The following is a 24,497-nucleotide window of genomic DNA, read 5'->3' as shown; positions in this document are numbered from 1 at the left end:
GCTATTATATGAGAGAAAATATAATGATGCTAGCCGCACAATCTGCGCGGACCACCATACTAGTTATTAAATAAAGAGAATACCTGCAATGTGACTGATTCCTGTGATCCTGTTTCCTACAAATAGATCTTTTTGTTGTTCTGTCGTTTCACCTACTGATATTCCGCTAATCTCCAGTCTCCACAGTTCACCATCTCCCCTCCCACCTCCGACTGCCTCTTCTTCCCTCATCTCCATTGCTCACTGCCTCACTCTCCTCAGCTCTCTCTCTCTCTCTCTGCTAGTGCTTCTAGGATCCATCATCCATGGCTGCTTGCAAAGTCTACTTCTTGTGCAGCATATTGTAGGATTCTATTGTTTGAGAACATTTTAGGGAGTTGCATGTTACAGGTAAACCGCACTTCTTTTTCCTGAATCAATTCTACATATGAGCTTTTTTTCATGCACAAAAAAAGTATATAGGCATTGAATGAATCTACTTGTTCTTTTTTAGTAGTGAGAGGTCTTTTTCCACTTGACAAAATGAGAGGTCTGTTTCCTTAATTCAGTTAACCTTCGTTCTGCAAAGGATGGTTCAGTGCTTTCTGTTACTTTGTTTGCCGATGTACTGGCGATTATTCCCTGAACTCTGTCTTACCTTATAATGAAAAAAGTTCATGAAACAGAGTACAATTGTTCAAGGTTATTTCTGTTTTACACTTCACTTCTTAGTTCTGTGTTTTTCGTTTATTTATTTTCATGATTGATTTTTTTTAGACAATGGCTTTTATGATTGAATATGACAAGAAACAGGGGTAGCTCTAAATCTAAATATCCAAGAAAAAGACTGTGATAGTTGACAAAAATATACTCATGGATGCTCATTACTTTTTACTACAGTTCAATGCATGTGTAACTATAGATATATGCTTTCCTTGTCTACAAAGTAGGGAATCTGAGGGAGCAAAAAGTTTATCACATGGAGGGAGCAGATGAGGAGAGGCCACTAATTCATCACCTGCCTCCACAGGTACTATTCTATTACCTTAAGTTGGTACCAAATATATTGCATCTCCATGTGACACATGACATGTAAAGTCGATAATTAATTTGGCTTCAGTTTATCAGAAAGAAACAAGAAATACATGAGTTCTCGCAGCAAATTTGCACATACATTTAACGCCGATTCTGTGTAATAAAAATTAGCACTGGCATTGTCATTCAGGAACAATGTTCGCAATACACCTGCGATGGAACGGTTGATATCGACAGAAGGCCCGCACTGAAGCATAGCACAGGGAATTGGAGAGCATGCTTCTTCATTTTAGGTATTTCAGAGAAGTTCAGAAATATTCCAAACAAATTTAACACTTTCTTTGTTAAACCTGCACAACTTTTAACCAATATATATTGGGTCTGAACATATATGAACTAGGTGCTGAATTCACTCAATGCCTGTGCTTCTCTGCGGTCGTGAAGAACTTAGTCAGGTATCTGACGAGTGTGCTCCAGGAAAGCAATGTCAATGCTGCCCGAAGTGTGTCGACTTGGATTGGAACTTGCTTCTTCACACCACTCATTGGAGCCTTCTTGGCGGACACATTTTGGGGAAGATACAGGACAATTGTAATATGCCTCTCTGTTTACAGCATAGTAAGTGCAACAATCAGAGGCTATTAACTGAATAATCTAATCTATCAAGTAAAATTGCTCCATGAACATTTCCTATTTTTGTCAGGGAATGCTCATTCTGACGACTTCAGCGTCGCTTCCATTTCTCCTTCATGATTCCTACAACAATGGCGACGACATTCGTCGTGTTGTCGCCTACCTAGGGCTCTACCTCATTGCACTTGGAGCTGGAGGTATCAAGCCCTGCATGTCGGCCCTCGGGGCTGACCAATTCGACGGTGCCGACCCGGTAGAACGGGTGACAAAGGGCTCATTCTTCAACTATTACTACTTCTCAAACAACATGGGCACGCTGCTGTCCACTACCGTGCTTGTCTGGGTGCAGGACAACATAGGGTGGGGCATCGGTTTCGCGACTCCGATGCTGCTCATGGGTTTTGGCCTCTCCATGTTCGTCGCCGGTAGGAGGGTGTACAGGTACAGGAAGCTGGGAAGGAGTCCATTGACAAGGGTGTCCCAGGTTGTGGTTGCAGCTGCGAGGAATCACAGGCTCAAGTTGCCTGATGATAGCTCACTCCTGCATGAGCTGCCTTCACTGACCGAAGGTGGCTATAGGATTCAACATACCACTCGATTCAGGTACTATTGCTCATCATATCATCAAAATATATGTCTAGTTACTGCTGCAGACATTAACCTCAAGGTCCACAACCTAGTGATAAGCTTATATATTTTTCACCATCACTCTTATGATATGAGTGGCATTTTGTGCAACTATGTTTAGAGTATGTGTTGAACCTTAAACTAAGCAGGAATCTTCTAATAACAATTTATTGAACGATCATTGAGCTTATAATTATACCACGCCTACCAAGAAAAATCTGTCGCGTTTTGTGGACTAAAATTTCCTATATGTGGAATTCACCTTCGTCGATTGCTTCAAGAGATATCAACAGTTTATTTTTGAAAACAAAAGCAGAACTTTGTCTCATTTCATTGATAAGAGTTACCAAGAAAGGGATCACACGGAAAACACCATCCTACAAACTTCTCAAGATCATTCCTCAAAGCTACACTTAACACCTAAAAACACCAATGCAACCAAAAACTTAAGGATACATCGGTTTCTAATTTACTCTCAGAGAATAATTCCTTGTTCTTTCTTGAGGCGATTTGCCATGCGACATATGGGGTAATTAACAGCATGTTCGAAGAGCTCCAAAATCTGAAATGGATCTAGAGTTGTGGACCTAGGAAAAGTTAACTCCATCATTTTAAAATGTTTTATAAATTAGATTCACCTGCTCTGCTCTTAAAGAAAAGGAATATGGGCTTCAGCTCTACCGGATAAGGATCCAGATGAGCTTAAACCCCTGCCAGGCATGTTCTAACTATTTGCCACTCTATAGATTACTTTGATAATATACCACTTAATTAACAGATGTTAATTAATGATTTTCCAATTCTAATTTTTGTAAAGGTTATTTGCTATCTTAAAAGTTATTACTCCCTTGGCCTGTTCCATAATACTTCTTGATATTTTTGATATTAACACGATTTACAAAATATATATGTAACTATGTTTTTCTCTTATAATACATACAATAAATAAATATATTTTCCTTTTATTATAGTACTTTGTAAGACAAATAATTTAAAGTTATTGAATGTCAAAGATATAAAAATTTAATCTCAACCTTATCTAAAATGTCTAAGAATTATGAACCAAACAATGGGCCCACTATTTTCAAATTCTCGAAAATCTAATCTCAAAGAAAACATAATCCCCTGCCCTCCCTCTCCGCATGGTGTCCAGGTTCTTGGACAAAGCTGCCATCCCGTCCGACTCCGACGACAACTCGCCGGTGCAACCGGACCCATGGAGGCTGTGCACGGTGTCGCAGGTGGAGGAGCTCAAGATGCTGCTCCGGGTGTTCCCGGTGTGGGCTTCGCTGCTCGTCTTCTTCGTGGTGACCGCACAGATGTCGTCGACGCTGATCGAGCAGAGCGCGGCCATGGACGGCCGCGTCGGCCCCTTCACCGTGCCGCCGGCCTCGCTCGCCACCTTCAACGTCGTCGCCGTCCTCATCTGGGTCCCCGTCTACGACGCCGTGCTGGTGCCACTGGCACGGCGCGCCACCGGCAACGACCGGGGCCTCTCGCACCTGCAGCGCATCGGCGTCGGCCTCGCGCTGTCCGCGGTGGCCATGGCGTACTCGGCGCAGGTGGAGAGGCGGCGACGGCGACCGGCGGCGGAGGAGGAGGCGATGAGCATAATGTGGCAGGCGCCGTGCTACCTGGTGCTGGGCATGGCGGAGGTGTTCACCAGCATCGGCATGCTGGAGTTCTTCTACGAGAGGTCGCCGGGGTCCATGAAGAGCCTCGGCACGTCGCTCGCGCACCTGGCCGTCGCGACGGCTAACTACCTCAACTCCGGCGTGCTCGGCGTGGTGGTGGCGGCCACGACGCGTGGCGGCGGCGCTGGGTGGATCCCGGACAACCTCGATGAGGGGCACCTTGACTACTTCTTCTGGATGATGGCTCTTGTCAGTGTCCTCAACCTGCTGCAGTTCTTGCATTGCTCAATCAGAGATAGAGGCCAATAATAACACACTGCCATCTTGACATTTATACTCTTTTTCGTCATCATTTTCTAAAATTAAATTGTTGTCACTCTTTTTTGATCTCTTGCCAACTTACTGGGGATGCAAGAAAATGCAGATTTTGTATGGAAATCTAGGCCAATGGAGGCACTTTAACCTACTACCTCCATTCCAAAATAAGTTAAGCTAGTACGGGAAGTGACATATCCTAGTAGTTATATCGCACTACTGTGAATCTGGATAGGATATATCATATTCCGTACTAGATTAACTTATTCTGAGACGAAGGTAATATATTTCATTTTGCATTTCTGAAAAGCAACACGGCCATATTTTACCAAAATTTAATCACAGATGGGAAACGGAGATGACTGGAAACCCAAAATAATTTCAACTTTCTTTGTGTGATGAACAATTGGCATATGAGATTATTGGTTTTCATATTTAGAGATTATTGGTGAAGTGGTTTTGAAGATGATTGGATTTTCAGGTGATGAATAGGTGCTGCTGATTGTCAGGTCCGGTCAGACTGGGCAAGTGCTGCCGGTCAGACCGGAGGTATGTGAATGGTCGGACCGGCCTGCCCACGGTTTGTCCGGCGGACTCTGTATCAGTTTCGGTTTTGGTTTCGGGCTGTTTCTTTGGATATCCGTGGATAGTTCATGTTTATAGCTTCTATATGGATACTATGAGTATGTAATACTGTTGTTTGCTAACAATGAGTCAAGTTAGAGATAGCTTGGTCTCAGAATATGGTTTCTTTGTTTGATTCATGTGTAGGTGACTTGATGCCTCAGGAGAGTATTGCCGGTGATGGATCGGGAGTCAACTTGGAGATAAGGTGACGTCCGGATGGTCAAATATCATGCGGAATACTTAGGCTAAAGATCAATGCACATGGTTGGTGAAGATTCCATATGACATACGATGGAGATATTGTGTGCGTTGCGGAGTCAAATTTGGAAGGAGTCTAAATTTGGTACAATTGGAGTTTGTAAAGTTGGTTTCTTGTACGGGAAGGTTTCCTAGGTGGATTAGGACTTCTTGTATGAGTTTGGTTCGTGGCTTTAGGCTGCCTACCTCATGTATAAATAGAAAGGAAGGGCGTGGCCTCCCGGTATTGCTTTAGAGAGTATTGAGTTATGAGAATAGTTAGGGTTTCGAGTTTGATCAAGATTTTCGTGAGGAGTGCTGTTGTTGCACTTTGTAAACACAGAGAGAAGTAATAAAGTCGTCATCTACTTTGAGAGATCTTCAATTTGTGTTTGCTCGGGTTCGGCGGTCCAACCGGTGAGACACCACCGGTCAGACCGACGGGGTAACGGCGGTTAGACCAAAGCGACTACGGCGGTTAGACCGACAGTTTCCAGGCGGTTAGACCGGCGCATCTACTTCGGTCAGACTGCGATTCATCGATTTGTGGGTAACTTTTAATTCCGCTAAAAGTTTTGGTTTTTGGGTACACCAACCATTTACCCTCTCTGGTTGGCTTAGTTCTTGCTATTCGATCCTACATCTCTCTCACAAAAAACAAACTTTGTCCAATTTTCTACCTCTTATCATTGGGATACAAGCTGCAGATTTTCAAGCAAATAAGGCTTACATACAATAATTTAATTTCAAAGCAAATGTCTGCCTGCAAAAATCGTGTATTTTCGCAAGCCTTGAAGTGCAGGCGGAGTGGATGGCTGCCTGAAAAAATCGTTTTGGTCCGCTTGTAAAATTTTTTTTTTTCTAGCAGTGCATCAAATCCTCCTGGATCACCTTCCCCAGAGGGCTATCCTGCAATCTGCTTGGTCCCTGCACCGTGCTCGCTTGCGGTTGATTTTTTATTTTTCTCTTCGCTGCTGCTGCTACTGTTCAAAGTAAGCGAAGTGGCTGGAGAGGTGACGAATTCTAATTCTTCCATTTGGATTTGGGGCAGATTTGGTGGAGATGGTCGTGATGGGGATTAGTAGGGGATTTCAATTGCTTTTAACACAGATGGGGAAATGGAGACAACGACCTGCTCCTATCTAATGCCTCGGCCTGCTTGTCAGTGAATAAGTTAATCTCTCGCTTTTTGGTAGGAGTGGATAATTAATCTTGGTTATATGATATAGTTAGATGATGTTCTGTAGATGGATGACCAGAGGACTACTGCTGTTGAGGAAACTAAATTATTGGATTTTGTAAAGTACCCTTGGATGAGCCATCCATTAGATTATTTCTACTAGAGCTGAAAGTTGGTGTAGTAGGTGTAGTACAAGGGTATATCTGGAAAATAGATTTGTGGCATCCATGTAAATTTCTAACCTCTTCTTTCTATGAAGCTAATGCCTACTAATTATAAACACCTAAAGCTCAACATGGAAGCATTGTATTTATTAGCACTTATAAAACCTAAATTCAAGCATGCTGCATCAACCCATTAAGCACACAAAGCCCAACAAATTACTTCATTCTAAAACTAAACATACACATGCTAGATCATCATTCTCAAATCATTTTCATAATATTTCAATCCAAATCATTTCATTATTTCTCCATTATCTAACATATATCCCGCAGCAAAGCGCGGGGCATCATCTAGTTGATGTAATGTACGAGGCCAAAGGTTGGCTGCTGCCCCCACGCTCTTGGTTGAGCAAAGCACGTGCCAACACTTCCAATGACATCGCCCCCGTCTCTCGTTGTGTGCCCTAGCTTTGCCCTGCCTCACCTCCATGGCTGCCTACTCCATCACGATTCACGAATACGGCGTCTGCGAGCTCATCAGACGCTAAGAACAAGACCATCATTTTCATGGCTGGCGCAACATGAGCTGCATGCCTGAACCGACAAAGGGGGCGTGGAGAAGCTGCGGCGTATGAATCCATTCCATTGCCACCCGGAGTCACTCTAAGCAGGCTAGTGCCTCAGCCAGCACCACAGAGCTGCATAATTGCAAGGGCTAGTTGCCAGCAACACCAGACCCCTGCTATCTCTCACGATAATTAATTCCACCACTTGATTCACTAGTTTCTTTCTTGAAAGTGACATCCATGTTAACCTTCGCATGTCCTTCTGGTGGCATTGCCATTTCTCATTCTGCACAAGCTGATTTTGGTCATGCCTTTGATATGAATCTGATCATTTCAGAGATACCATGCCCTACATTCTCAGTTTGTTCAACATACATCTTTCATTTCCCTTTGTCATCATTAGTTGTCGGATCGGCAACAATGTGTTTTCATAATCGACAAGAAAGGCTACAGACCCAGGTTTTTTGCCATGCCTTTTGCTATGAATCTGGTCATTTCGGACATACCACGCCCTCCATAACATGTACAACAAAGGTGCTTTCTTAGTACCATTTAGAGCTTTGAGAACGATGATTATAGGAGATGCTTGACAAGTACATCGGGATGTGTGTAATTCCTTCGTCACGAGTTACTTAGCATTGTTGGTTTACGTACCAAAATATTAAGATTGTAGGCTTTAGCAGTGAGGCCATAATGGATGCAGCAGATGATCAGAGGCCTCTGATTCATCACCAGCCTCTCGCCAGGTGCTATTATATCACCTTGATGTGAATTGTGATCCTGCATCTCTAAGTATAACAAGGATTCACAATTTCGGACCAAAAATTTTGGGTTTATGATGGTTACTGGTTGGATGGTCTACTGGCTGAAAGTTCCAAATCTATTATCTATTATATTATTAAAACAGCCTTGAAAGAAGGCACCACGTTCGCTGTGGGGGTTAGAAATTCCCACATTAATCGGATAAAAGGATAAATATTTACACCGTTAAATCGTAGTTGTACTAGATTTTAGTGGTGTAGATTATTCATGACAATATTGAGTCTAAATAGAAAGCAACTTTGATCTAATAGGAAATATGGGAGTCGGACATGTTGAATGAATAGAAGTCGGACATGTTGATTGATTAGGAGTCGGACAGGTTGTCTGAGTATGGATGCTATGGTCTTATGGACAGTAATCAGACAAATTACATTAATCTATGTTTAGATGGTAATTAGAGTGCAAATTGAACTATAGTGATCCACGTTTCATATGTGGCTGGAAAATATACGTGCCATATATATATGGCCATTGATAGTAAAGAGGGAGAACACTGCATGCATGTCATGCCGTATGCACATGCCAAGATAGCAGAGACATTGGGCGGAGATAGCCCACAATCGATCTAGAAGCAAAGCAAGTATGCTACGAAGAAATCAACATAGATATACATTATTTTATAGGATGAGACTACCGATCGGGCGCCCCATCCAAGCGTGAAAAAATCGGACGCTAACGTCAGCATAACGTCAGAGCCATGCATGCGTGCAAAACCACTTTAAACTCTTTTTTCTCTTAAATTATTTATCCAAATCATGATCCGATTACACCATTAAATTCGTTGCAATTAAATATTCAAAACAAGACCACACATGGATATATTCCGACGAAATTTTTTTAGCTTATTATCAAATCCGGCGTTATTTCACCTTATATAAAAACAATATTTTAGCAAATAGCGGAAGAATGTTTCAGTTCACTGTAACATTAGATCTATACATAGTGAAACATTGTGAGTACACTTGGTGGAACATTTTTTGTGGAACAAAAAAACAAATTCCCTTAATAGAGAATTTTCAAAATATGTGGGTGATTTGTTGCAAAAGAAGTTTTGTTTACTGCAACATTAGATCTATACGTAGTGAAACATTGTGAGTACACTAGGTGAAACATTTTTAGTGGAACAAATAAATGAAACGACTTTTCTTAATAGAGGGTTTCCAAAATATGTGGGTGATTTGTTACAAAATAATATTTTAATTCACTGCAACATTAAATCTATAGATAGTAAAACATTATGAGTACACCAGGTGAAATATTTTTTTGAGACACGTGGTGGGGCCAGGGAACGTGCGCACGGGGAGGGGGGGAGCGCTCGATCCTGCTCCACCCCCGTCGGTCACCCTGGCCTAAACATATTCGTATTTTATAAGACATGGCAAATAAAATTTAAGGTACAATATCTTCGCCAGTATGATCTATGCATGTATAAGACCATCTAAAACATTTGACGAGATAAATTAAGTAGCAGGCCTACAAAGGAGTAGAGTGGTGGCAGTTAATACGACATATAAAAACTGTTAATAAAACACCAAATCGAATCCTAATGATGATTAAAAGGAGGGACGATAGGCAGGCCGTGAAGCAAATAGGCAAGGCGGTTGCCGGGACTTCTAGAAAGTAAAAAAATAAACCCGATTGATACCATATTCGATTTTTAAATTTTCAATGACAATAAAAAGGAGAAGCAGCGGGCGGGGTGTATATGAGTATAGTTACAGAGCTGCCAATGGTTGGTGGGACTTCTAGAAAATAAAAAGTAAATTCTAACGATAGTTTTGTTCGATTTTTAGAATCCCAATGGCAATAAAGAGTAGGCGGCAGATGGGCCTTCGAGGAGTATAGTGGCATCGTTTGATGGGACTTTTAAAAACTATAAAAAATGAAACCCAATAAGACAATAAGCTCTAAAAACTACCAATTTTTAAGGTTCGTAACTTCTAAAAAGTAAAAAAACAATGATAATCATGGTCGATTTTAAAATCTCAATGACAATAAAGAAGGGAGGCAGCGGACGAGCCATAGAGGAGTACAATAGCAAAGCCCCTGACAGTTTGGTGGGACTTCTAGAAAGTAAAAAAATGAACCCGAACAGTAATTATGTTTGATTTTTAAAATTCCAATGACAATAAAGAGAAAAGACAGTGGACGGACCGTAGAAGAGCATAATGACAGCGTTTGACGGGACTTCTAGAAATTATAAAAACGAAACTATAAGATCCAATTTTTAAAGGTTTCAAGGAGAATGAATAGAAATAGTGGTAGATCTAAGCAAATAAAGAAGGATATGACAGAAGTAAGAGGTAGCAGCTGGTCTGACTTTTAAGAACTATATAGTTGGAAATACGGAGATGATAAGATTTGGTCTTTCAAAGTCCTATGACAACAAGATAGCTATTTAATAAATTTTAATATATAGTTGGAAATACGGAGATGATAAGATTTGGTCTTTTAAAGTCTTACGACAACAAGATAGCTATTTAATAAATTTTAAGCAAAATTATACCAAAAAATTTATAATTGTGTTTAGGTGCTTAGCCGCGCAATTGCGCGGGCCACCCAGCTAGTTATATTATTAAAACAGCTTTGAAAGGAGGTACCACATTCGCTGTGGGGGGTAGAAATTCCCACATTAATCGGAGAAAAAGAAAAAAAAAGAAAAAGGAGAGTCCAAGTAGAAGTACAATATAAAAATAGCTGAAATTCGGAATTAAAAATAAGCAATATTGGGAGAAGTTTCCATATAAGAACCCAATATGAGATTAATCAAAATTCAAAATAAAAATAAAATAAAATCCAAAATTAGCAAAGGAAAGGAGAGTCCAAGTAGAAATACAATTTAAAAATAGCTGAAATTCGGAATTAAAAATAAGGAATATTGAAATAAGTTTCTATATAAGAACCCAATACGAGATTAATCAAAATTTGAAATAAAAATAAAATAAAATACAAAATTAGAAAAGGAAATGAGAGTCCAAGTAGGAATACAATTTAAAAATAACTGAAATTCGGAATTAAAAAATAAGAAATATTAAAATAAGAGTCCAATACGAGATTAATTAAAATTCGGAATAAAAATAAATAAATCCGAAATTAGCAAAAGAAAATAAAATAAGAGTTCAAGTAGGAATACAATTTAAAATTAGCTGAAATTAAGAATTAAAAAAAAGCAATATTAAAAGAAGAATCCATATAAGAACCCAATACGAGATTAATTAAAATTTAAAATAAAAATAAAATAGTATCCAAAATTAGAAAAACTAAAAGAGAGTTCAAGTAGAAATACAATTTTAAAACAAATGAAATTGAAAATAAAAAATAAGAATATTAAAAGAACACAATACGATATTAATTAAAATTTGAAAAAATAAATTCTGAAATTAGAAAAAGAAAAATAAGATTTCAATTAGGAATACAATTTATAAATAACTAAAATTTTTGATAAACATAAAGACTACTGAAAGAAAAGACCATCTAAAACACATGACGAGATAAATTAAGCAACATAACTATAAAGGAGTAGAGTGGTGGCGGTTGATACGACATATAAAAACTGTTAATAAAACACCAAATAGAATCGTAATGACGATTAAAAGGAGGGACGATAAGCAGGCCGTGAAGCAAATGAACAAGGCGGTTGCCGGGACTTCTAGAAAGTAAAAAAATAAACCCCATTGATAATCATATTTGATTTTTAAAATCTCAATGACAATAAAAAGGAGAAGCAGCGGGCGGGTGTTAACAACCAAATTTGGTTATATCAGTATCGGAGATGAGGATAAGAACAAAGCAGAATCAAAGGTGGAGATTGATTTGAGAACAGAGCAAGAATCAGCTGGAGTCCGGATCGGCTACGATCAGGATCGGCTGGGTCCGAGTCAGACTGGGTAAGCCGATACAACCGATTCTGACAATACGACTTGGTGTGCAACATCAGGTTGAGTTGATGTGCTTCAAGATGATTGTCGCGCATGGATAGAGTCTTGAGAAGGCAATTGTATCTATTAATTAGGATATTTTATGTAAATTCCTTAGAGATATGTTTGGGCAAAAATCTGCCGCAAAGACTTATGGTATCTTAGAGTTTGTTAGAGATAAGAGTCGTGTCCGATACGGACATAGTTTGTAATTTTCGGGTATAAATAGATCCCGAACCCTATGTAATCAATTAACACACACGTTCAATACAATTTCGGCGCATCGCCACCCTTTCACTTTAGTTTTATTTCGACGAGTTCTTGCTTTCGGGTTGAGCTGCATCGGTTTTGATCTTTAACAAGAGGTAAAACTTGTTATGACGGCTTGCGTTCTTGGGATTAGTGCTTCCATCTTTATGACACTCTAATCTTGTTTATGTAATTCGTCGAGTTATCATATATCTTATATAATCTTTGGCAATCTCGCTATCTAACCTACAATCGGCTAACATCTATCGATAGAGGGCAACCAATTAGGTTAGACATCGATGTTGACTTAGATTATATGAGATATCTACCACTCTATGAAACTTCCAGCGGCTTGATTGTCTAGATATTGTTCTTCTTTTCATACTTAATGTTGCATCAGTTGAGTTTGATCTATTAAGTCGTGCTTAGAATATCAATCTCTAGCCTGCCTTCTTGACGGAGCGTGGGGCTCCTCACCGGGAGACCGCGCAGGCCCCCCTTTGCCGGTTCGGCCGGGGGCCCTGGGTGAGGTTCTAAGCTCTTGGTTTGTGGAAAGTTCGCGAGAGTGGAAACACACAAGACACGGGCGATGTATACAGGTTCGGGCCGCTGAGAAGCGTAATACCCTACTCCTGTGTTTTGGTGGATCTGTGTATGAAGAAGCTACAAAGTGCCAGCCAGCCCCCGATCGTTCTGGGATCGTTCTTCTCTCCAAAAATCATCCATCCCTTCTAAGTGGGCAAGGTCCTCCTTTTATACCTCAAGGGGATACCACATGCACCATCTCTTTCTTTTTTGTGGGGACTCATCCTCTCTTCCCTCCAACTTGACTTCTCTTCATTAATGGACGGAGATTTGTATGGCTGCCGTCCGAATGACCTTCTGATGGGAAGGCCCATACCTACCTCCACTTCCGCCGGAAGCAGGCGCGACGTGGGAACATGGCTGTCTGCTGACGACATGACCATTGTCAGACCGGTCACAAATCGGTCATTCTTGTCCACCACGTGTCAGTTTAACAATCTGCATGTTCGCCCTTCTTCATACAATATCTTGCCTGTAATGGTTAGGATGAAGCCTGGCATATATCTGACCGGAACCAACGTGCCATCTCCAGGAGCTAACACGCCGGCTCTGGCTAGGGACGAGTGCTTGGAGGCTCTCGTCCTGACGGGATGGGGCGAGGCGTGCGTCAGACCGCCTGTCGCCACCTAACCCACGATCTGATCGGTCTGTGACTGGTCACAGACCGAATAAACGAGCGCGCTGCACTGCGTTACATGCGGCGTGACGCGCTCGTCCAAACCGCAATAAATGTGGTTAGGTGAGCCCCGCTATGCTCACCTACCCCATATACGCGGCGCAAAACCCACAAGGGGTCGGGGCGCCTCGGCCCTCGGGGCCGAGACGGGAGCGGTCCGACCCCTCGGGGAGACAAAGAGAAGGGCGGCCGTATCACCCTCGGGCCCGACCCCCCCGAGGGGGTTAGGCCATGTGGGTGATCGTGTCTGCCTCAAGTCTCTAAGTCATGATACTCCCGGTCCCATGTCACCGACAGTAGCCCCCGGCGTTATGCCAGGGCGATCGCCCTCCCCGAGGGAAGCGGTCGGGCGTGACGCCACTTCTAAGGCCTGGTGACAGGTGGGGCCGGTTCCTACAGGTGCCGTCGAACTACATCACCCAGAGGGCGGTGTGAGGCAGCTGCGATGGGCCCGAGCTGGCCTCGGGGGCGGAGACGAGCTCGGTAGCTGGGGTCCACTCCGCCACAAAGTCGGTGAGGGCCTGGCTCTTGATCGCGTGGCGTGGTTCAAAGCGCAAATCGAATTCAGAGAGTTCGATTGCCCATTTCACCATCCGTCCAGTACCCTCTCGGTTATACAAGATTTGGCCGAGGGGATAAGACGTAACCACCGTGACCCGATGCGCCTGGAAATAATGGCGCAGTTTCCTTGAAGCCATCAGAATAGCGTAAAGCATCTTCTGGGCCTGAGGGTATCGGGTCTTGGCGTCCCGGAGGGCCTCACTAACAAAGTAGACGGGCCGCTGCACCTTTCGGTGGGGCCGATCCTCTTCGCTAGGGGCCACATCCCTGGGGCGCTCTTTGTCCAAGCGGCCCAGGGCCCCCGGCCGAACCGGCAAAGGGGGGCCTGCGCGGTCTCGGTTCGGCGGAGGGCGCGGCGAGCGGCGGCTGTAGCTCGCCATTCGGCCGCCACTCCTTCGTCAGCGCCTCCGACCCAGGAAGATCTGCGTGGGGGGCCGGATGCCCGCATCAGTATCGAGCGCCGGCGTAATGGCCGACGTGCTGCCCACGCAACGGAGGGCGCCTCCTCGTCCGGAGTGTCACATCAACACAGACGCGGGGATCAACCCTCCGTGCCCCCGGTTGGTGGTGTCGGCTGTAGAGCCTTTGTGGCGAGCCTTCGGAACGTCCGTTGGCCCCCAAGGTTCCGGCCCACCATCGCCGAAAAATATGACGGGAGCGTCAACCCCGCCGAGTTTCTCCAGGTCTACACGACCGGGATCGAGGCCGCCGGGGGTGACGACAGGGTCATGGCGAATTTCTTTCCCATGGCCCTGAAGGGACAGGCACGGGGTTGGATAATGAACTTGCCACCCGCGTCCTTCCACTCTTGGGAGGATTTGTGCCAACAGTTCACCATGAACTTTCAAGGCACATATCCGCGCCCAGGTGAAGAAGCGGACCTGCACGCAGTACAGCGAAGGGATGATGAGTCACTTCGCTCGTACATTCAGCGGTTCTGTCAAGTCCGCAACACCATACCATGCATCCCTGCACACGCGGTGATCTACGCGTTCAGGGGGGGTGTGCGGCACAACCGCATGCTCGAAAAGATCGCCTCCAAAGAGCCCCAGACTACCGCGGAGCTTTTTCAGCTCGCGGACCGAGTGGCTCGCAAGGAGGAGGCCTGGACTTGGAACCTCTCCGGTTCCGGTGTGGCGGCTTCGGCCGCCCCCGGGTCCGCCGCTCGATCAGGGCGGCGGGACAGGAGGAGGAAGAAGAGGTCGGCCCATTCCGACGACGAGGGTCATGTCCTCGCCGTCGAAGGCGTTTCGCTGGCCACCCGAAAGGGGAGGCCTGTGAGCGACAAAAGGAAGGAAGCCGACGCTCCCTGACCTCGGCTACTTGGAGGAGCGAAGGTGGCGCGCGGCCCTTCGAGCCGCGCGCTACCAGCAGAGCCTGCGGCGCTACCATCAGCGCCACGTCCGGGCCCGATCACTCTGCGTCGATGACCTCGTCCTACGCCGCGTCCAAACGCGTGCTGGATTGAGCAAGCTCTCACCAATGTGGGAGGGTCCGTATCGAGTGATCGGCGTCCCCCGGCCGGGCTCCGTTCGGCTGGCCACGGGCGACGGCACAGAGCTGCCTAACCCGTGGAACATCGAACACCTTCGTCGCTTCTACCCCTAGTGGGGGTCGGGTGTCAGGTCTTGGGCTCGGGCCAACCCCGCACCCCCCCGGGCGTGCAGGGTTGGCCGGGGGCTTATCTTTTTTCTCTTCTGTATTTCAATAAAAGCATTTTCGATTTCCTAAAGGCTGTATCTGTGCTGTTGTTTCCTTTTAAAGGATCTTGACTTGAAATAGGTCACTCGTGTTCAATCCTGCTCTCGGGGGCTCGGGTCGGCTAAAATCGCCAAACGGGGCCCAGAACCGAGCCGTGCCCCGGGGCGTGATGAACTCCGGGGGGGAATCGGCAAAAACCCACAATCGGGTCACCCATAACCCTCGGTCACCACGCTCCCGGCCTGGCCAGTCTCGACATGTGGATCTCCCCAGGCACTAGCCCCGACCCGAGCCATTTGAGGACTAGGACCTGGGCACGAGCCCTTGTTCAAGCCAAGACACAAAAGGACCGTGGCACAGGCATCGTCGTCTCATACACACAACAAATAGAATTGACACAAAAAATTTCCTCTTTATTTGATTGCAGATTAAATTAGTCTATACAAGAAGGGGGCCCGAAGGCCTCGGAACAAGAAGGAAAAGCTATTAAGATTGGCGGAGGCCTGGGGGCTCACTCCGACGCGCCCGGGTAGCCGGCCTCGCCGTCGCTGTCGTCCGCACCGTCGTCACCGCACTCCTCGTCGGAGTTGAAGGCAAACGCGAGCCGAGGGGCCGCTCATTATTGTCGGTCGGTTTTCCCTTGCTGATGCGCGCGATTTGCGACCGCCGGGATTCTGCCCGAAGAGAGAGAGAGCAGGGAGGAGAGGCCCCCGAGTCGAACGGCGGCCCAAGGCCCCAGACGGCCGGAGCTGGCCCTCCGCCTGCTTGTCCGACGGTGCCAGGCGCCCCCGACCCCCAGGATGGCCCCGAGGCCACTGCGGGAAGGCCGCGCCTGTCGTCCTCCGACCCCGAGGTCGTCGGCACAGAAGACGAGTGCACCCCGCGAGGCCGCTTGGACAAAGAGCGCCCCAGGGATGTGGCCCCTAGCGAAGAGGATCGGCCCCACCGAAAGGTGCAGCGGCCCGTCTACTTTGTTAGTGAGGCCCTCCGGGACGCCAAGACCCGATACCCTCAGGCCCAGAAGATGCTTTACGCTATTCTGATGGCTTCGAGGAAACTGCGCCATTATTTCCAAGCGCATCGGGTCACGGTGGTTACGTCTTATCCCCTCGGCCAAATCTTGTATAACCGAGAGGGTACTGGACGGATGGTGAAATGGGCAATCGAACTCTCTGAATTCGATTTGCGCTTTGAACCACGCCACGCGATCAAGAGCCAGGCCCTCGCCGACTTTGTGGCGGAGTGGACCCCAGCTCCCGAGCTCGTCTCCGCCCCCGAGGCCAGCTCGGGCCCATCGCAGCTGCCTCACACCGCCCTCTGGGTGATGTAGTTCGACGGCACCTGTAGGAACCGGCCCCACCTATCACCAGGCCTTAGAAGTGGCGTCACGCCCGACCGCTTCCCTCGGGGAGGGCGATCGCCCTGGCATAACGCCGGGGGCTACTGTCGGTGACATGGGACCGGGAGTATCATGACTTAGAGACTTGAGGCAGACACGATCACCCACGTGGCCTAACCCCCTCGGGGGGGGTCGGGCCCGAGGGTGATACGGCCGCCCTTCTCTTTGTCTCCCCGAGGGGTCGGACCGCTCCCGTCTCGGCCCCGAGGGCCGAGGCGCCCTGACCCCTTGTGGGTTTTGCGCCGCGTATATGGGGTAGGTGAGCATAGCGGGGCTCACCTAACCACATTTATTGCGGTTTGGACGAGCGCGTCACGCCGCATGTAACGCAGTGCAGCGCGCTCGTTTATCCGGTCTGTGACCAGTCACAGACCGATCAGATCGTGGGTTAGGTGGCGACAGGCGGTCTGACGCACGCCTCGCCCCATCCCGTCAGGACGAGAGCCTCCAAGCACTCGTCCCTAGCCGGAGCCGGCGTGTTAGCTCCTGGAGATGGCACATTGGTTCCGGTCAGATATATGCCAGGCTTTATCCTAACCATTACAGGCAAGATATTGTATGAAGAAGGGCGAACATGCAGATTGTTAAACTGACACGTGGTGGACAAGAATGACCGATTTGTGACCGGTCTGACAATGGTCATGTCGTCAGCAGACAGCCATGTTCCCACGTCGCGCCTGCTTCCGGCGGAAGTGGAGGTAGGTATGGGCCGTCCCATCAGAAGGTCATTCGGACGGCAGCCATACAAATCTCCGTCCATTAATGAAGAGAAGTCAAGTTGGAGGGAAGAGAGGATGAGTCCCCACACAAAAGAAAGAGAGGGAGAGATGGTGCATGTGGTATCCCCTTGAGATATAAAAGGAGGACCTTGCCCACTTAGAAAGAAAAAAAAGAAAAAGAAAGAAGAACGATCCCAGAACGATCGGGGGCTGGCTGGCACTTTGTAGCTTCTTCATACACAGATCCACCAAAACACAGGAGTAGGGTATTACGTTTCTCAGCGGCCCGAACCTGTATACATCGCCCGTGTCTTGTGTGTTTCCACTCTCGCGAACCTTCCACACATAGACTAGGAGCTTAGAATCTCACCCAGGGCCCCCGGCCGAACCGGCAAAGGGGGGCCTGCGCGGTCTCCCGGTGAGGAGCCCCAAGCTCCGTCAAATATCTACAGCCGATCGAATAGATTTAGTTCTTTATTATCTATTTACAACCACCGATCGATTTACATATGACATCGGCTCAAAGATAAATGAGATGTCATCGGCACCTAGCCGATCGGCTATCGTTTATAGGTTTAACCGCGGTTTCTTTGTTTTTATTTCTTGTGGATTACAGGATCAAATCAACTGGCACGCTAGCATACCCGAAGGCGAGTTTTGGACCTGTACTGGAGTTAACCAGATCTCCCAGGCCTCGTATTTTACGTCAACAGCGGGGTGTATAGGAGTATAGTTCTAGAGCCGCCGACGTTTGACGGGACTTCTAGGAAATAAAAAAATGAATTCTAACAATAGCTATGTTTGATTTTTAGAATCACAATGACCATAAAGAGTAGGCGGCGGACGGGCTATAGAGAAGCATAGTGGCATCGTTTGATGAGACTTCTAAAAATTATAAAAAATAAAACCTCACAAGACAATAAACTCTAAAAACTACAAGGTCCAATTTTTAAAGGTTCGGAATTTCTAAAAAGTAAAAAAAAAATGATAATCATGTTCGATTTTAAAATCTCAATGACAATAAAGAAGGGAGGCAGCGGGCGAGCCCTAGAGAAGTTCAATGGCAAAGTCGCTGATGGTTTGGCAGGACTTTTAGAAAGTAAAATTGAACCCAAACGATAATTATGTTCGATTTTTAAAATCTCAATGACAATAAAGAAAAGAGATAATGGACAGGCCATAGAGGAGTATAATGGCAACGTTTGACGGGACGTCTAGAAATTATAAAAACGAAATCCAACGTGACAATAAACTCTATAAACTATAAGATCCAATTTTTAAAGGTTCTAAGGAGAATGATAGAAATAGTGGTAGATCGAGCAAGCAAATAAAGAAGGAAATGACATAATGGGTAGCAACTGGTGTGACTTTTAAATAACTATATAATTAAAAACACGGGGATGATAAGTTTTGGTCTTTCAAAGTCTTAAGACAATGAGATAGCTATTTAATAAATTTTAATTAAAATCATACTAAAAATATATGATTTTGTTTGGATGCTAGCCGCGCAATTGCGCGGGCCACCCATCTAGTTTTATTTAAGCTAGTGAATATTTGTTCAAATTCTAGTATACTACTAAATACCTGAGTTTTTTTTTCTTTTTCTGAATTTTATGAAATTTTTATCTAACCGAAATGAATGCAAACTATCTAAAGTAAAAAATTTTAGGTTGACAATCTATCTAAGGGCCTGTTCACTTTGATGCCAAAAAAACCTTACCAAATTTTGGCAAATGCCAAAATTTTGGCAACTGGTAGGATTTCTTATATAATTACCAAAATTTGGCAGCAAATTAAATGTAGCCACTTTTTTAGTAACTTTACCAAAATTTGGTAAGGTTGAAAATGGCATCAAATTAAACAGACCTAAAGTAACCAGGTTGACAAATTCAATGAATGCCATGTAGGATGAATTTGTCAACCTGAGTTCATTACAGTACATTGAGTTTATTATTTCCAAATTTTATCTAAGCTAGTGAATATTATTTTCTTTTTCTTGTTCAAACTATCTAAAGTAACCAGTAACCAGGTTGACAAATTCAAGTTTTATCCAACCGTTTTGAATTTGTCAACCTTGTTACTTTAGATATATAGCTTGCCATGTAGGATGAAGGTTCATAATATAGAAGTGATGCAATGGTGGATTTTAACAACCAGCCTGCTCTGAAGCATAGCATTGATTCAAGATTGGAAATTGGAGATCATGCCTTTTCATTTTAGGTAATATCGAAAAGGTCATGTTGATTCAAGATTTCATTTTTACGGTCCTCTTTTGACCTCTTTAACATTCAAAAGCAACCTATATTGAATCTTCTTTGGCTTCTTGGCTGATACATATTGGGAAAAATATTGGGTAATCATAATTTTTCTCTCAATTTAAATAATTGTAAGTGCAATAAGAAAAATATTAACTGGCCAATCTATTTAGGGCCATATTTTATATGCCAATAGTAATATATCTTTTAATCACGGGATGCTCATTCCGACGATTTCAGCATCAATTCTAGTGCATTTGCATTTGTTCGGCATTCATTGTGTTGCGGTGTATCATGGGCTCTACCTTGTCTCATTTGGAACCGGAGGCATCAAGTTCTGCACTTCAGCCTTCCGGGCTGATCAGTTTGATCTTGCTGACCTACTAGAGACGAATAAAAAGTGCTCATCACTAATTCTTCAACTGCTACTACTTCTTGATCAACATCGGATCCCAGCTATCAGCAATTGTGCTTCTCTAGGCGTGGGACAACATTGGTTGGGGGGTCAGATTCTGATGAGTCTCTGTATCGCAGTGTTCGTGGCCGGTAGAAGGGTGTACAAGTGAAATAAACCTGATGAAGAAAGTCTAGTGAAAAGTGATTCCCGATGATTTTTGCGTCTGTAAGAAATTGACATCTGCAACTATCTGATGATAGCTCAACCCTCCATGAGTTACCGTTAACTACAGAATCAAATTTCAAGACCCATCATACTAGTGAATTCAGGTACTTGAATTGTCACCAAATACAAGCTGCTGCATGTTGGTAATAAGAAAGTTTCCAATTTTGAAATTTTGTTTTCTTGTTGTGAGATGTTTGTTTTGCAAAGTATAGGTCCTGCCATTACTTAAAATATAGTCCGTATATGCATCGCCACTCCAACATGAGTAGTGTTGCACACATCCATGGAGTAGCTTTCTACAATAGCTATGGTCTACTCGGCATTGCTCGAATCAAAGCACTTTGCCGGCCACAGCCAATGCAATGAGCATCATGTGGAATGCTCCATCCTGCCTCAACCTCAGCGCCGCCAAGTTGTTCGACTGCATTGGCATGATTGAATTGTTCTATATATGACCAGTCCCCAGACACCATGAAGAGCCTAAGCTTTGTGCTTGGGCAGCTCGGCATTGCAGCTGGGAACTATCTCAACTCCAGCATCCTCAGCATTGTTGTGGTAATGACACGTCGCATGATGGGGCTCGCCTGGGTGGTTCCCATCCAACCTAAGGCTTCTTTTGGTTGAGTTGGGAACCCATCCCTCCGGTACAGAAAACGAAGCAGTCCATTAGCACATGATTAATTAATTATTTGCTAATTTTTTTTAAAAAATGGATCAATATAATTTTTTTAAGCAACTTTCGTATATAAACTTTTTGCAAAAAACACACCATTTAGCAGTTTGAAAAGCGTGCGCGCAAAAAATGAGATGGGGGAGTTGGGAACTCCAGGAAACGAACAGAGCCTAAATGAAGTGCACCTAGACTACTGCTGCTACTGTTATAAGACTTTTTAGCATTATCCATATCTATTTATTTATCTATCTATTATATACTAAAAGTCCATTAAACTTGCTATAAACGCTCCTAAACCGCCACGTAGCAATCTAAAATCGCTCTCAAACTATCACATAGCATTAATATCTATCTCTTGATTTTTAGTTAATATGGTGGGTCCAATATTCTAAACCGTTAGATTTGATTGAGATGTAAAACATAGAGCCCAAACGGCCACCACTTCCAGCCGCAGGCACGCCTGCACGTACTCCTACGGGTCCGGCGCCGCCTTCCCAGTTCAGGCTTCCCTATTCCGATCCGTGTTTCCACGGCATCAATAATCCGGTTGTAGCCTTTTTTTTTTTTATCTTCTTCTTCTCTCCATTGCGAGCCAGCAAAGTGCAAGGGCATAGGGCAGAATCAGAGCATAGACAATGGAGGAATGGTCTCCATCCAAGACCATAACAAAACAGAAAAAGAAAACCGGAGATTTCATTCTGCATTGTTCTAATCTCCTAACGATTTTTGTTTGTCGCTTTATCCTGAGATAATTTTGTTTGCCGCTTCACATAGGGACGCGAACCAAAGCTGCTGAAAGCAATATGTTTTAGGCCTGAAACCAACCTACACTTGGATCAAACAACGGTGTTTATTGAGTTTAATCTATTTTGATCTGATTTTTTTTCTTCGTTTAACTTTAGCCCCAGGAGAGAGACAGGTAACGAGATATTAACATGAATAGCGAAAATAAAGGACACGCAAAACTAAAAAGGGATTGGTAAAATAGTATGATTCTTAATTTTCTCCTAAATCGAAACAAACACCCCATGTCCATAATGTGGACATACTAATTACCTTACATCTATCCTATGCCATGCTATTATAAGTTTCTTCATATATTATTAAATATATAAGCCACGCTAAGGTAACTAAGGTAATAATACATACTTGGTTTAAAAGTTATATATATTTGTTAGTTAAATTCAAATTTTTAGACTCATGTTAACTAGGTTTTTCTATGATAAGAATATATTATAGAAGCGAGATATATGATATGTGTATCTTCTTTGTCTTTATTTAGGCCATGTTTAGTTCCTAAAACAAAAAATTTCACGTTGTCACATCGAATTAATGTTTGGACATATGCATGGAGTATTAAATGTTGGAAAAAAATAAAACCAATTACACAGATTGCGTGTAAATCGTGAGACAAATCTTTTAAGCCTAATTACGTTATGATTTAACAATGTGGTGCTACAGTAAATATTTTCTAATGACGGATTAATTAGGCTTAATAAATTCCTCTAGCAGTTTTCTGACGGAATCTATAATTTGTTTTGTTATTAGACTACGTTTAATACTTCAAATGTGTGTCCGTATATCCGATGTGACAACCAAAACCAAAAATTTTCTCCAGCTAAACAAGGCCTTATTCATAGTAAGTATGAAACAAATTGTATCAATCTGAACCAATTAGAAGGAAGAGGCTATCCCCATGGTACAAACAAAAATATTGTCAGGATTACGGATAAGGTATACCCTCTACCCTTGGATGTATGCTATACGGCAATACGGTATATCGGTGCATATACGGACGTTCTCTAAACATGCTAAGGAAATCCATCACGAAGTCTACCAATGGAAAGGTTCCGACCCATATAGGACTGGGTCGTTACTATATCGTGTAGGGTGCGATGTCTCCGAGTCCTACTTGGAGACCGCCTGACCTGCGATATAAAAGGGACCCCCCAAGGGACCTAAGGCATCGAATTTCAGAGCCTACACAACGACCACAGCCTACAAAGTCGGAGACTACAGGAGCCAAGTCGCCGGGTGATCTAGTCGAATCAACTCGACTACGATCTCGTCGGTACCGCCGAGTCCTACTATTCCCTTTGTAATCTGTGGTTCTTTCCATATAATCCCATATCAACTGGATTAGGGCTATTACCTGCTAAGGGGCCTGAACCAGTATAATCTTTGTCTCTTGTTTCCTTGATGCCGTACTACGTAGATCCTCGTACCAGCGTACCCCAATACCCTTTATATCTGGTCTACGGGTACCCACCGTCGACAGTGGCGCGCTAGGTAGGGGGCCTTGGTGCTTAAGGTTCTACTACTATTACATCAAGCTTCGTCGACAACGGCGTCAACACCGGCCCCATCCTAGGAGTCCCTACTTCAACAATGCTGGTGTGGACTCAAGTCGGCGAAATCGTCTTTCCGGTTTACACCACGGTACCAATCTCGACAGATTCATCAATGACCAGAAACGAGAACGTCGTGGCTATAAACCCGGACGATCCTGTGTCAAAGGATCCTCCCGCCGTGGCGGAGAACGGAACATCGATGCCATATGAGCCCGAGAAGGTTCCTAGTTCGGCCAAATCTTGTCCTTCCGACAAGAACTGCGAGCCGACAAGGACATCTTCCGAAGTGACAAAGTCCTGGTGTCCTATTCACAAATCCAGGAAGCACAACTTGCAAGCTTGCTGGGTTTTTCTCAATGTACAAGCTGAAATTCCTGCTTGCAAATAGCGTGGAATCCAGCGTACTTCTCCAACTCGTGATATCTATTGTCCTATTCACAAGACGAAGAATCACGACTTCTCAAGCTGCAAGGTCTTTCTCCGCACCATGAAAACGACGCTTCCTAAGGTCCAACAGTCAGGAACCTCCCTCAAGGACACAGACAAGGAACAAGAAGCGACGTTGACCTCAGATCGATTCGTTGGAGTAATCGACATCGATCCCCATGAGCCATCGGTCCTTCACCTACTCGAAGACTATGGCTCGTCATCTTCCAGTACACCGCGCGACGTGTTTGCCATCGGTGGGACTAACACATCTGCACAGGCTAACGCAGAGGCGGAGAACCAGACGGTCACGCCGACCCAACATCTCGGCACCGTCAACGCAATACTGAGAGAAGCTCCCTACGACCCCGTGCTTAACAATGATCTCGCACGTTGGACAGAACGACTACGGGAATCGGTAGCCAATCTCAGTAATGCGTTCGAGGAAGCTGCTACCAGAGCACAACCAGAACGACCAACAGCTGAAGGTGCCGACGGCGAACCACCGAAGCAGCGGACGTCGCCGAGATGAGCTACCCCTCAA

General features: G+C 44.6%; 1 protein-coding gene across 1 annotated transcript; it reads left to right on the top strand.

Moving 5' to 3' along the window:
* Positions 1–256: 256 nt before the first annotated feature.
* On the top strand, positions 257–4,340 carry LOC4347965 (protein NRT1/ PTR FAMILY 8.3). Its single transcript, XM_015758372.3, has 6 exons — positions 257–390; positions 930–1,009; positions 1,205–1,307; positions 1,415–1,632; positions 1,718–2,250; positions 3,428–4,340. Exons 2-6 carry the CDS (start codon positions 959–961, stop codon positions 4,215–4,217), a joined length of 1,695 nt encoding a protein of 564 aa, XP_015613858.1. The 5' UTR covers positions 257–390; positions 930–958; the 3' UTR covers positions 4,218–4,340.
* The last annotated feature ends 20,157 nt before the right edge of the window (positions 4,341–24,497 follow it).

This window comes from Oryza sativa, chromosome 10 (assembly GCF_034140825.1).
Source record: "Oryza sativa Japonica Group chromosome 10, ASM3414082v1".
Lineage (NCBI taxonomy): Eukaryota > Viridiplantae > Streptophyta > Magnoliopsida > Poales > Poaceae > Oryza > Oryza sativa.
This window is presented reverse-complemented; position numbering and strand designations above follow the sequence as displayed.

Excerpts from the sequence above, each read along its gene's own strand:
- LOC4347965 (XM_015758372.3), top strand. The coding sequence starts at position 959 with ATGGAGGGAGCAGATGAGGAGAGGCCACTAATTCATCACCTGCCTCCA. Across the intron at positions 1,308-1,414 it reads AGCATGCTTCTTCATTTTAG|GTGCTGAATTCACTCAATGC; the intron begins GTATTTCAGAGA and ends TATATGAACTAG. Across the intron at positions 2,251-3,427 it reads CAACATACCACTCGATTCAG|GTTCTTGGACAAAGCTGCCA; the intron begins GTACTATTGCTC and ends CATGGTGTCCAG.